Source organism: Nicotiana tabacum, chromosome 16 (genome assembly GCF_000715075.1).
Source record: "Nicotiana tabacum cultivar K326 chromosome 16, ASM71507v2, whole genome shotgun sequence".
In the NCBI taxonomy this organism is placed as follows: Eukaryota; Viridiplantae; Streptophyta; class Magnoliopsida; order Solanales; family Solanaceae; genus Nicotiana; species Nicotiana tabacum.
Window position 1 is genome coordinate 146664207 of NC_134095.1, and position 13222 is coordinate 146677428.

Genomic DNA, 13222 nt, shown 5'->3' on the forward strand with positions numbered 1-13222 from the left:
CTATTACTAAAATCCGGGTGTACATTTTAACTTGGAGTTTGTATCACGGTGAAAATAGGCTTGAGGTAAGGGTGTCGATGGATCTTTTATTTTATTTTTTATTTATTTTTTATTCCCTCCCTATTTAGGAGGATCTATAGTGTTTCCACACCTCTAGTGTAACTCGAACCCAGGACCTAACGGTCGTGGGTGGAGGTAAACCGACCGAACGGAACCGTACCGATTATTGGGTTTTTAAAACAAAATTACAAATTTTTATATAAACTTATAACCGTACCGAATAATAGGGTGGATTTTTAGTTTTATAAAAATAAACTGAAAAAATACCGAACCATACTCAATAAATTTATATATGAATTTTTTTTTCTTGGGTCTTGGATTATGAAACGACTACAACTGACCAAATAATTAATATCCAAAGTCTCAACTTTCAAATCTATTCTACTATTCATATAAAAACAAAATTAGTTAAAACATCTTGAGTAGCAAACCACTAGGTATTCCAATGGTCTTCACTTCAGTAGCAAGCCACAAGGTATTAGATATCTTTCCTCCCATATGATTTAGATTTCTCTTATTAGATACTAATCTTCTAATAAGCTTTGTTCTTGAGTCCCAACTTGATTAGTATCTTTCCACTCGTATGATTTATATTTCTCTAGTCTTTGCTTAATTTGTTTTACGCTACGAAACTTCGACTAGCAACTCTTGCATAACGTTTTTAAAAAATACAGAAAAACTAACCGAACCGTACCGATACCGAAGAGAAACCGAGATGGTTGGGACGGTTTTGAAAAGTCTAATTTTAGTCATACAAAATGGAATAACCGAAAAATTATTATGGTACAAATTTATAAAATAATAGGTCGAACCGAACCATTGACACCCAGGTCCAGTTGTCTCTGGAGGCTACAAAAAAAATAAAAAATAGAGAAGATAACTTAGGGTCATTAGCTATTCTCAGTCGACAAATTCGTAAGATGTTTTATCTCTCTCCCTATGAATCGAGTTAGAAAACAACCATGCTTCAAGTCCAGACTAGTTAGGAGCAACTATATAAATCACCTATATACAGAGTTTCTAATAAATTTGTCACGTCAGGGAAATTCCGTTGTCGTTTGTAAAAAAACTTCTCTTACTTTTAACTTTAGGGAAAATGATACCGTATAGCCGCTCTCAAAATAATAGTCGGAAATATGTATAATTTTTTTTTTATATACATACATTTTGTATGTTAAATACAAATTTTAACTTTACGGTCGTGCTAGCAGCTGATGGGGCAATCAGTTAGTAATAAATTACAGATATTAGCACCAACAATCAGCGGCCGCCACGCCAATGGTGGCCACCAGAAAGAAATAATAATATTTAGTATGGAGTTGAGCAATCGTTAAGGGAAGGAATTTAGAATGTTAACTGCCACAAATAATCGACCAACTGGAGAATTACAAACAAAAGTTTAAACGACATTAAAATAACAAGAAGTCAACAAATACAAGCAATAACAGTCAATACAAACGAGTCATTCTGGATAAGCATGCAGCATAAATTCTTGCACTGAGGGAACTTTAGCCACTTAAGGGCTAGGCAGAGGTGGTAATGGCACTGGCAACTCTGGGAGTGGCAGCTTTGGCATAGGTACTGGCAAATCCGGCTTTGGCAAAGTTGGCAGCTGAGGCATTGGAAGTTGTGGCAATGGCAGCTTTGGCATAGGCAATGTAGGCAATGTAGGCAATCCAGGCTGTGGCAATGCTGGTAGCTCGGGTTTCGGGAGGCCAATGGGGAGATCAGGCAAAGGTGCATCCAGAAGACGGCGAGCCTCTGCTTGAACTGCAAGACTGCTGATTGATGCTAAGGCGACGAGGAAGAGAAGGTAAAGGGAGTGATGAGCCATTGTTGATTTAGAACAGTTCTAAGTGGTATTTTGAGTTTTGGTGAATGAAGACTGAGAGTTGATGAGAGTTTATATAGACAGCAGTTTTTGGAGAATGGTAACTATAAATGATTTGTGTGGTGAGGAAAAGAATTGTGGTTGTTTACCTTCTACACCACAAGTACTTATTTTACTATGAAATAGTATTATCTTCGAGAAAAATTTTATGGTCTTTGTTTTTCATCTATGTACAGCTCATGACCTGTATACTTTCTCCGTCCCAATTTATGTGACGGTGTTTGATTAGGTATCGAGTTTAAGAAAGAAAGACTTCTAAAACTTGTGGTCCAAGACAAACCATAGATATTTGTGTGGTTATAACTCAATTCATTTGGGATAAAATAGGAATTCTAATGATAAACTATTTTATAAATAAAATGTGAAAATTCTTTTTGGAAACAACTTCTCTGCCCGTCCAGGGTAGGGGTAAGGCTGAGTACATCTCACCCTCCCCAGATCTCACTTGTGGGAATACACTGGGTCGTTGTTGTAAAAAGAAAAGAGTGCCATATAAATTCGGATGGAGGGAGTATGAAATAGAATTATCATCAAGAATATTTTTATGGTTTTTGTTTTTCATCTATGTACAGCTCATGACCTGTATAATTGAAGGGGCAAGGGAAAAAGGATAAACACAACTCACAATTTAACAGACAAAGACAAACCCAACCAAAAAGACAGAAACTAGAGGATAATTTGTACAAAAAACGAAAGGCAGGGAGTTTTGTTGTACAAGTTGAGGAATTTCTGAACACAACTTTGCTATCTATTGAAAGAGTCTTGTGGTTCCATTCTGCTATACTTGAGTTCATTTCAATCCAATACTCAATAATTTGTCTTTTACAACAAATTAAAAAAAACAAGGCAAGAGACAGTTAACACATTACAAAACTAAAGGATGATTCCAAAAATTATATTTGTCCATTGAATTTACAACGCGGAAAGTTGAAACATGATCTTAAGCTTCTAACTGCATTATCTGATACAGACTTCGCCTTGATATGGAATGATAGCGAGGCTATTATTTCCTGGTGCTTTTTGTTCAGATATTCAGCTTCCGAAAAAAGAATTTTGATGAACGTTCTTATCATCGGCCAGGTCCTGTAAGTACAGCCAGCCTTTTATACATTTACACTAAAATTCTGTACTTTACGCCAATAACCCAAACTGAGCACCGAGCATCCTCTATCAACACGCTGGCTCCTGTTTCAACTTGATTCCACTTCTGCAGCCAAACATCATGGGCTGGGAAAACAGAGGAATCTGTCAGAATCATGACACGTTGGAATAAATTTTGTTTCAGGAGTAACGTAAATGATCAGAGGCGGAGCTACGAATTGAAGCTTATGGGTGGAGGATTCGAACCTTTTTAAGTTACTGGTTTCTAAATTAATAAGTTTTATATTTTAAATGAATTTCTTAAGGAAAATACAGAGCTTGGTTACAGGGCTCAGCCGAACCCACACCTTGCTCTCTAGCTCCCCCACTGTAGCTGAACGCCTGGCAAATATGATATGATCGTACAGAAGTTCTTTTTAGTTATATTTATAACGGGGTAATTCTAATATGGTGGAATTATGATATGATCGTACAGAAGTTCTTTTTAGTTATATTTATAACGGGGCAATTCTAATAATATGGTGGAATTTGCAGAAAAAGCGATTCAATCAAGCTCTGGAGTTAACTATAGTTATATGGCATAAGAATAGAACCTTGCGCCTAAAGAGCGTGCAAGAAGTGAGATTACCTGAGCTGGACTGGGCAAAAGACTACTAGCAAGCTCCTCATTCAAGAAGACCGGAAGTGGTAGCATTTGGCTCATAATCCCGGGCATATTTCCCATGCTGAAATGGCATAACAATGGTAATATTATATGAAAATTGCAGGACAACTAAAATTCAGCATGGCGATTAATAGAAAGGATAGTTGGATTACTCATTTAAAATCGCACTTAAATTGTTCTTCGTCTGGAAAAAGAGATCAATGTTGTCCTGCAACTGCTCATTTACATATTGACATCAGATATCAGTATAGAAAATTTCCAAAGTCACAACAGAAACAAAAAAGAAAAAACATGAAAAGGTAACAAATGATTCCAGTTTCTTTATTTTTACTTTTACGGGATTATAGACACCTCATCCAATTCCCACATTAGTTTTCTACTTAGGTCTATTATTTCAATGGTATCACCATTCTGTTTGAACTAACACTAGGACTATCAAAGCTAACAAAGGAAAGGCCTAAAGATGGCAATGGCACCTGTTCTTTTTATGACCAGTATCATTCAGATCTAGAATTTCAGAACAATGGATACTGACAAACATAGGATATGGTAATAACATTCAGCCAATAAATGTGTCATTCAGTGTCTGTCCGAGCTCTTTTCTTGCCAGTATTAAGGAGCCCAACTTTTCTTTTTTTCCTTGATGGACTATCACTATTAATATCACCTCTAGTAAAATATCAGAAAGTCACTGACATTCCGAGAAACCTATCCGAAGTCCTTCAACAGCAAATTCATATTTGGTTATTCTGTTTCTCCTCCAATTATCTGTTATGTTGAACTGTTTTTTTAGAAAAAATAATAAATTTCATTAAAAGAAGAGCAAATGTGCGCCCATATACAAGAAGTATACCAAAAAGTAGAAAACCTTACAAAAGGACATGATTTTTTTATCAAAGATACCCAATCTTCTATACCAATAGGAACCTCGTCAGTGCATCCAAAGGAAATAGGGGAAAAGAGGCTATTTCGTAAGTGTATAAAACCTTTATGATAAGTTCTCTATAAACAAGAGGTTGAGATTAATACCTTGAACGTTGAGAAGTTAGCTGAAATTTTATTGAGGGCCTGATTATTTTCTTCCAATAGACGCCTCGTTCCAAGTAGTGCTGCTAAAACCAAAAAACCATTTATACAATTAGAGCCAATGCCGCACTAAACAATGCAAGATGCAAAACCAAAAGCACAGAAGGATATAGAGAGTAGCACAGTAGATAATCATTGTTTTTGATAAATTAGCAGAGAAAAAGATTAATTGGTAGTTTTAGCAAGACTTCTACCAAATCATAATAAATGACATCTTGTAGTGCTTGCATATAAATTGGTCAAGCAACATGCGTTGGTAATCTGGGAAGAACCTTAAGGCATTGCACTACTCTGCATCTTTAGGTGCTTATGTACATAAATTTGTCAAATAGCTCCGGATTAATTGCGAAATCCTGTCAATTAAAACCTTATGAAACTTATAAACATAGGGCTCCTTTCTCCAAAACAAGTAAAATATCACACTTCCACTCCTCTATATATCCTTTTATAAAACCATGTTTCGCTAAGTTAGGTTACAAGGGAAGTTGTGCAGCCCACACTTAAACACTTGTTAAGTCAACTTGTGAGATCCCAATTTTTCTTATTTAAAACCTTCCTTCCCAATTCAAATGAAAACAGACAAGAAAACCTTTTGTCATCTCCTTCACTTCATCAAGAAAGTGATGAATGAATTATGCAAGAAAATTAGGCAATAGCGAACAGCGTATTTGAGGAGTGTAACAACCCATGGACCACTGGCGGTTGAACAAAAGGGAGTTCGTTGTGAAACTTACTTTAGGCAAACCACATTGGAATGAGAGGGGAAAGTTAGAGGCCATATAAGGGTGAGTTTAGGATTCAACTGTCGATGTTTAACTCAAAAAGACAAACCCGTGAGGCCCAAAACCCTTGAGGTGGCCTAGAGTAGGCCAAAGCAGACAATACCTTGACAATTGGGTCTGGGTCGTGACAGGTATCCGAGTTGACAGCTTCCTGAGTACGGTGGTGGGGCGAACTAACAAGGACGTTGAGTCCCTAAAGGGGTGGAGTGAGTGTAACAGCCAAAGGACTGTTGGCCATTGAACTTCCTATGTAACTTACCTTAGAAAATCCCACATTAGAATGGGAGAGAAAGTTACGCATCATATAAGAGCGAGTTCAGGATCAACTGTCGAGGTGTCTTTCGGGTTAAAGCCCAAGAGGACATTTTAAGGAGTCCCGAAAGCCTTGAGGTGACCTAGACTCCTAGAGCAGTCGGCCAAAGCGGAAAATACCTTGCCAGTTGGGCCTTGATCATGACAAGAACCTTCTAGCAACTAAGCAAATTTCAGCATCCCATACAATTTTTCAAAACAAAAAAAAAAGAAGGTAAAAAGGATTTTTCTAGAACCTCCAAAAGACGAAAAGGACCTGTGAAAAAGCTACGCAAGCAGCTTTCATACAGAACCTTCAATAGTGCAAAGCTCGTGGCATATCTTCTTATAGAAGACATCAAAGAAAGTGCACAAGGGAAAAGAAATCTTGAAAAAAGACTTCCTTAAGAGAACTTATTCGAAACGAAAAGTTCTCACAAATAAACGCTAACGTGATTAAGAAAGATGTGATAACAATTAACTTGAAACAAGGGATGTATACAATAAACCAGCCTGGTGTACTGAAGATTTGTGGGACAGCTGAGTCCACAAAAGATGATCTCAGCCGCAAAAGCTTTAAGATACAGTGGATAAGGGACACAAAATAAGATCGCAAAAAGGCACGAGAGGCAATAAACCAGCAGGAAGAACTCAAGATTTGTTGGACAGCTGGACACGGAGTGACACTATTGATAGTGGACACAAAAGAAGATCACAGCATCGAAGCATAAAGAAATCAAAGCAAGAAATTGAGCAGTAGACTTGAGCATGGTGTCAACCCCAGGGAAGTATGATGGATGGAAGAAAGAGCTCAAAGATCCACTTGATCCGTATTTAATATTATTCCGGTGTTAAGTTGATGTATATGGGTTATCAAAAAAAAAAGTTGATTTATATGGTTGCACGATGGGGTATGGGTGGGACTTGGGACTTCTGAGTTGATGTATGGGATGTCTGGAGTATAAAAATCTGAAAATAAAGGGGCCAAAGAAACACAATGGAATTTATTTAATGTTATTTTTAACAAAAGGCACCAAAGGGGTCATAGCCATAAGCTTATGGTACTTGGGCGCTTCTTGTATTCAAATAAAGGGGCCAAAAAAACACAATGGAATTTTTTTGTTTATTTGTAATTACACATAAAAGTGATGTTTATCAAGTACGCAACAGGCATATTGTATTAAGAGTTAATATTTTCTCTTGCTGCCGATCTCCAACATATTAACAAAAAATAACGTCCTAATCACTTTCCTACAGGGTACAATTGGTATTCGTTTGATTGTCTTTCCTTAGTTAAAGCTAAGCAACTAACTAAATAAACTGTTCTTGGATTTCATCACACAATAGAAAAGAAGCATATTAAAATGATACTCATAAACTCTCACGGTTGCAGAATGCTGTTCATCCAATACCAGAATGAATAAGACATATACCGTCAACCAGAAACATTACTTGCTTGCATTAGGTAAGAAATCATCTGTTATGAGATAATGGATGCAAGTTCGTTTACTTAAGACATAATCAGAAAATGAGTATCATATTACAACTTTGTTCTTTTGGCAAAAAAGAATAGGTTCCTATTGATGAACATATGAGACTAACCTCCAGTTGACAAAACATCAGCATGGTTATGATGATTTATGGGGAGAGAATATGGCGTCAAGCTCAAAAGTGAAGCAGATGCACTACTCTTTGAGGACATTTCCGCTGATTTATCCTGAAGAAGCATTAAATGTGTAATGTGTTTTCTCTCAATCAATGTGATAAAAAAATGAGTAAAGAAACACGCATGCAGATAGAAACATACCAATAGACATGCATAAAGAGATGATCAATGATTAAATGCCATGACATACTGAAACTAGGGAAGATTACATGAACCTTCAGAAAGTGTTTTTTAAAGATAGAGTTCATTAGTGATCTGAAATATCGCTGTTCAGAAATTTTCCTGCAGCAGATGCAACATTTCAAAAAGATACATATCTAGTGGATTACATCTTAAACAAAATTATTCATTAAAAGCCAGCAGAGAGTAGGTCGTGAAACTGTATAGTTGCAAAGAGTTGCTCCCCGTTAACATCCAGAGGAGATGAAAACCTATAAGAATACTCAATTCATGTGCATTTAACAAGTTACACCAAAACGCCAAAAAAGCACAAGCATTTGTATTAAAGTTTATCAACTAATTCAGCTTTGTCTTCAAACACCTCTGGTTTCCATACTGGGAAATCACCAAAAAAAGGGCAAGCTGGAACAACTCCATAGCTGCCTTGCCACTACACTGTGTAGCAACAGATGGGTTGTATCTTCACTATACAACTCATATATTACACCTATTACACGCTAAAATCTCCTCTTTTGCAGATTTGATTGTCAAACAAGCATCAAATGTGACAATCCAACAAACCTAACCACTTTAAGAGGTGTTTTCTTCCTCCAGATAATCTTCCAAGGCCAACGAATCTAGGAGATGTTTGATGAAGAAAGAACTTTATGCCCTATCTTGCAGTGAGTGGTCCCAGAGGCGAAGCCAGGATTTGATGTTTGTGGGTTCGCAATTATATATACAAGGTCAAAATATTTTTTATGTATATATAGTAGAGATTGAATCCCCTTGACTTTTCGGAATATTAATTTTTTTGTATTTTGAATCCCCTTGGTAAAAGTCCTGGCTCCGCCACCGCGCCAGCCACCATCTGTTTTGTACTGTGCAATGGCAGCATTAGTATTCCTGGAGAAACTAAACAATTGTGTAAATTCACATTTAAGATGATACTATTATATCCATGTACAATGCCACAACTTTAGCTTCTTCCAAAACTTACTGTAACACAAGTGCTTGAAACGAATGTGTCACAATACAACTCCGTGTGAATATTACTGGTTAGTGCACCAAGGATCAGCTTTTGCATATTTAACCGGGATCACCTGTTTGTAAAGGTCAACGGAACCAGCAATATTTCCACAACAAGTAATATAACAAACCCTTGTACGCACTATCAAACTTTTATCCCTAAACCCCCTATCTTCGCTACTTTGCTCCATTTCGTTGCTATGAAAAGTATTTATCCTTTTTATCTCCTTCATATAAAATTCTCTCCTAATGTTGTCAAACTTCCTTTCTCCCTTAGCTGGAAATAAAGATGGCACGTAGGTAATAAGCTGTAGTACTTGGTCAGAACAGTAAAATTACATGTGACGGCATGAATGTTTCTTCAAACTACCATGACTAAAAAACTGCAAACATAAAAGTTACAATCAACAGTTTTTAAAAACTCCCATATTCAAGAAACTGGATAAACAAAATACTCCACTCACTATGTCTGATCATAAGCAAATCAATGTAATTCATAATACCATACAAGATAAAGGGAAGGGACGAAAAGGATGAAAAGAAGTAAAGTAGAGGATGGCATACCTTCCTATCTTTCAATTTCTTTCCCAAACTATAGTTTTCCTGTTTCCTTCGCTTTCTCTGACAAACAATCACTAAAAACATAAGTAAGAAATATTTAAGACAAATGAAAAGAGAAGAATTCATCACAAATAATAACAGATTCAGAACCTCACCGTTATCCACCTACATCTCATTGCAACATCACGTACAGTTTTATCCCGGAGTGTGGCTGCAATCTTAATATATTTCAGTATCCGGGGTTCGTTAGCAAACCTATCATCAAGAAAAACTTTTTAAGGTTAATATATATAATTTTGTCACAAACATCAGATAGACACAAACATCAAAGCATCTATATTCATTCAGAGACCGGGAATAAACTACCTACTTGATAAGTCCTTTATCGAGCTTGTACTGTTCCTCGACCGTCCACTCAGCTGCTAGCCCCGAGTCGTGCTTAAGCCCCGGCACTGAATCTATAAGAAAAGAACCTGAACAACCTCCATACTGACTAATTCTTGGACTATTGATGCTAGTGTTATTGTTGCTGGTTACCATTGTTGGATTCCCTGAAAATAACATCCCTCCACCTACATGTCCTACACCACTATTATTTACACTAAAATTATTCATCCCAAACTGACTATAATAATCACTCATCAAAATCATTTGGGATGATGTGTTGCTAATTGCCCCTGATTGAAATGATAAAGCTTGCTGCTGGTGATAATCATCTGCAGCCATTTCTTGAATAAAGATATTTCCAAGATATTTATCTAAACTCCTTGAATCCACACAAAGCTACTAAAGAAAAGCAAAACTAAAATCAGAGCTTCAAAATCCCAAATAAAAATCCAAACTTTATTCCAATACAGTAAAAGGGTTGCAATAAACAAGATTATACAGTACCAAGATGAATCATTTGACCAAGATTCCTTCACTAAGGTGAAAAATCAACTTCAAGAAATGGACCCCACTTGGGAATTTGTATCTTTGTTGATTAAATTACATTGCTTCACAAGTTTACCCATTACTGAGCTCAGCCACTTGCTGAAGCATAAAACCCCAACCTCAAAGAATCAAGAAATGGTATATATGTACACAGTAAGAGAACAGACAGAAAGGAAAAAGAAGATACCTTGTTGAAGTTTTTATTTATCTAGTCTAGCTTTTCTTTTAAAAAAAAAATTAAAAATAAGATCAAGACCACTGGTTTTACTCATGGATTTTAAGATAAGTTAAAATGATATTTGAAATATAGAGTTGTGTTTGGACATAAATTTCAGTTTGGATTGTTTTTTAAGTTTTATGAGTGATTTGATTGAAAATTTTGAAAAACAGCCTTTTGGAGTTTTTCAAAATTTTAAAAAATTTCAAAATACATCTTCAAGTGAAATTTTGAAATTTTATGAACAAACGCTGATTTCGGAAAAGGGTGAATTTTTTTTGAAAAAAAGGGAAAAAAATTGTATGTCCAAACGGGCTCTAGATCTACACCGTTAAATAACACTTAGAGGGTAAAGCGGTCCTTACGAAATTATAATTTTACATGGTTCAAATTAAAACTCCTGATTAAGGAATATTTACGACTCTACTAATTATATACACTAATATTTTAAAAAAAAAATTACACTATATGAGAATTTTAAACTTGAGATAGGTTATTTACCATTTTTATTTATTACCAATTATTACTACTTATTTGTAATTACCTAATAAATGATCTAAATGTATAATGTATTTACTTATTATCATTCAGTATTAACGTCAAACCAATAGATATAATTACATGTATTTAATTACACATAAATTTTTCTCATTTAACTATACATACATAAGAGTAGTTCGGTGTATTAAGCTTCCGCTCTGCGTGGTGTACAAGAGTCTATTGTATGCAGTCTTACCCTGCATTTTAGCAAGAATTGTTTCCACGACTCGTACATGTGATCTTCTGATCACATGACAACAACTTTACCAGTTACGTCAAGACTCATTTTTCGTAAGTTTGACACAATCTGGTATAAAAATCATAACTCATAAGCCAATAAAACTTCACCAACGGAAACTAATGTAGGTAAACTCTAATAAACTATATGCTCTCCCTCAATAATCTCCATACTTTTGAAACAATGCTTTTTTACCTTAGTTTTTTAATTTAATATCAACCACCTAGTAGTAAAATAAGCAAAGTGGTGTAGACATAAACCTCGGTTGCTTACTACTATGCTTCTACTGTTTGTAGCTGGCTCTCCACCAATAAGGTATAAGAATAAGATGAGCAATGGGAAGTGTGCAAAATAAATAATTGGATGATACTTTTTTGGTTTTGTTCTATTGTGGCCACAGATCTTGAATAACAGCAGCAGAAAGTGCGAGTCCCAATAAGCAGGTGATGCAATAATTGTTGACAATTTCTTTTTTGTGACTTTTCCCTATTTCACTTTGTTGTGCGGACTCATGATTATCCTCCTATAGCGAAGAATTATTACAATTTCGGAATAATTAATTTCATGATTAGTTATATTATGATTTTATCCCAACCAAATATGAGATACACTTATTTTAAATTTGATCTTCAAATTAATTATCCCTTGTACCAAATGAGCCCTTAGTAGTAATTTTATACTATAATGTAATAGGACTAACATGTTTAATATGAAAATGACTTAGATTAGCACTTAGGTTATTTAGGCAAGTGAAATAAGTGCTATAAATTTGTACCTCAAATGATGAATCATCATGCGGTGAAATAGTTAAAATCTCTTCGTCCTTAATTAGATATTAAAAAAATTTCCTAGTCATGTAAAAAAATAGCAATAGAACTAGTATTTCAAAAATTATTAATAACTTTCTAACAAAACATATACAATCACGACAACAAATGCTTATCATTGTCAAACTACCTTAAATATGTGGCGCGGTTAACACATATTATTAAGGATTTCAATTTCAGATTTATAATACGTGATTCACCTCTTGCTATACGGATCATCCTCCCCAAAAATATCCTTCATTTCACTCTTAAACACAGTCTGTCATCACATGTCACAATTAGGTTCTGATTGAGCCAAGTACAAAACACAAAACTTGTATGTTTCTTACACAATTTCAATAAATAAATTAAAACTCATAGGAAATTAACTTCACGGTTTATATGCAGTCGCAATGCAGTTAAATCATTATCAATAAATCAATTCAGTGATACAAGAAGAAAGAGAATTGTATATCCAATAGCGACGATGACAATTATGCTTTAACATAATGGGCTTATGGAATACTAGGGGTAAATTTGTTGATTCCCTAATGATGGGGTGATAAACAACACAGAATCAAACTATTAGCCTGTTTGGCCAAGCTCAAGAAATCAGCTTATTTTGAGAAGTGCTTTTGAAAAAAATACTTTTGAAGAGAAGCAGTTTGCGTTTGGCTAATCACTCTGAAAAGTACTTTTGAGCAATAATTTGTATTTGACCAAGCTTTTTAGAAAGAGCTTTAAGCATCAAATTATGAATAAGGACATGAACAAATTTACTTAATAGTTAATATTATAAGTAAATAAATAATCTCAAAAATTTGTTATTACAGGCAATAATTCTAATGACTCGACCGGTCATTTTGAGCTCTAGTGCGTCATTCAACGGTTCGAGGCCATAAGTAGCTTCACTTCAGGTATTATGACTTGTACGCATGGTCGGAATTGAAATTCGGAATAATTAATTTCAGGATTAATTATATTATGATTTTATCCCAATGCGAATTTAGCTTTTGAAATTCTTCCGTTCCGCGAAGCAATCCGTGCCTTTGCTTCGCTTCGCTGTTTTTGTGCCTTCACTTTTCTCCCTTTTCGTGTCCGTTTTCGTGCCACACACGAGAATAAACGAGCTCCCAGTCTTTAATTTTCTCCTTTTTGCAATAATTTGATATCTTTTGCTCCATTATCATTCAAGCTC

At 35.3% G+C, this 13222-nt stretch overlaps 1 protein-coding gene across 8 annotated transcripts; it reads right to left on the reverse strand.

Moving 5' to 3' along the window:
- Positions 1 to 2713: 2713 nt before the first annotated feature.
- LOC107807001 (uncharacterized) lies at positions 2714 to 11543 on the reverse strand. Of its 8 annotated transcripts, none has more exons than XM_075233444.1 (9): positions 10182 to 10339; positions 9661 to 10073; positions 9446 to 9545; positions 9294 to 9350; positions 7478 to 7592; positions 4746 to 4825; positions 3869 to 3930; positions 3681 to 3777; positions 2714 to 3178 (listed from the first exon to the last, which is right to left on the reverse strand). In XM_075233444.1, the coding sequence occupies exons 2-9, from the start codon at positions 10014 to 10016 to the stop codon at positions 3122 to 3124; spliced, it is 924 nt and encodes a 307-aa protein (XP_075089545.1). In that variant the 5' UTR covers positions 10017 to 10073; positions 10182 to 10339; the 3' UTR covers positions 2714 to 3121. The 8 variants fall into 8 exon arrangements, 5 of the variants coding, with proteins under 5 accessions (XP_075089545.1, XP_075089544.1, XP_016486761.1 ...); XM_075233443.1 differs by having other exon boundaries at positions 4746 to 4828; XM_016631275.2 differs by having other exon boundaries at positions 2714 to 3196; positions 4746 to 4828.
- Positions 11544 to 13222: the final 1679 nt, after the last annotated feature.

What these genes read in the sequence shown, in the direction of transcription:
- LOC107807001 (XM_016631275.2), bottom strand. Translation starts at nt 10,016, where the DNA reads ATGGCTGCAGATGATTATCACCAGCAGCAAGCTTTATCATTTCAATCA. An exon ending in CTAACTTCTCAACGTTCAAG is followed by an intron (nt 3,931 to 4,745) that starts GTATTAATCTCA and finishes GTAAATGAGCAG; the next exon opens with TTGCAGGACAACATTGATCT. An exon ending in TTTTGCCCAGTCCAGCTCAG is followed by an intron (nt 3,197 to 3,680) that starts GTAATCTCACTT and finishes TGATTCTGACAG; the next exon opens with ATTCCTCTGTTTTCCCAGCC.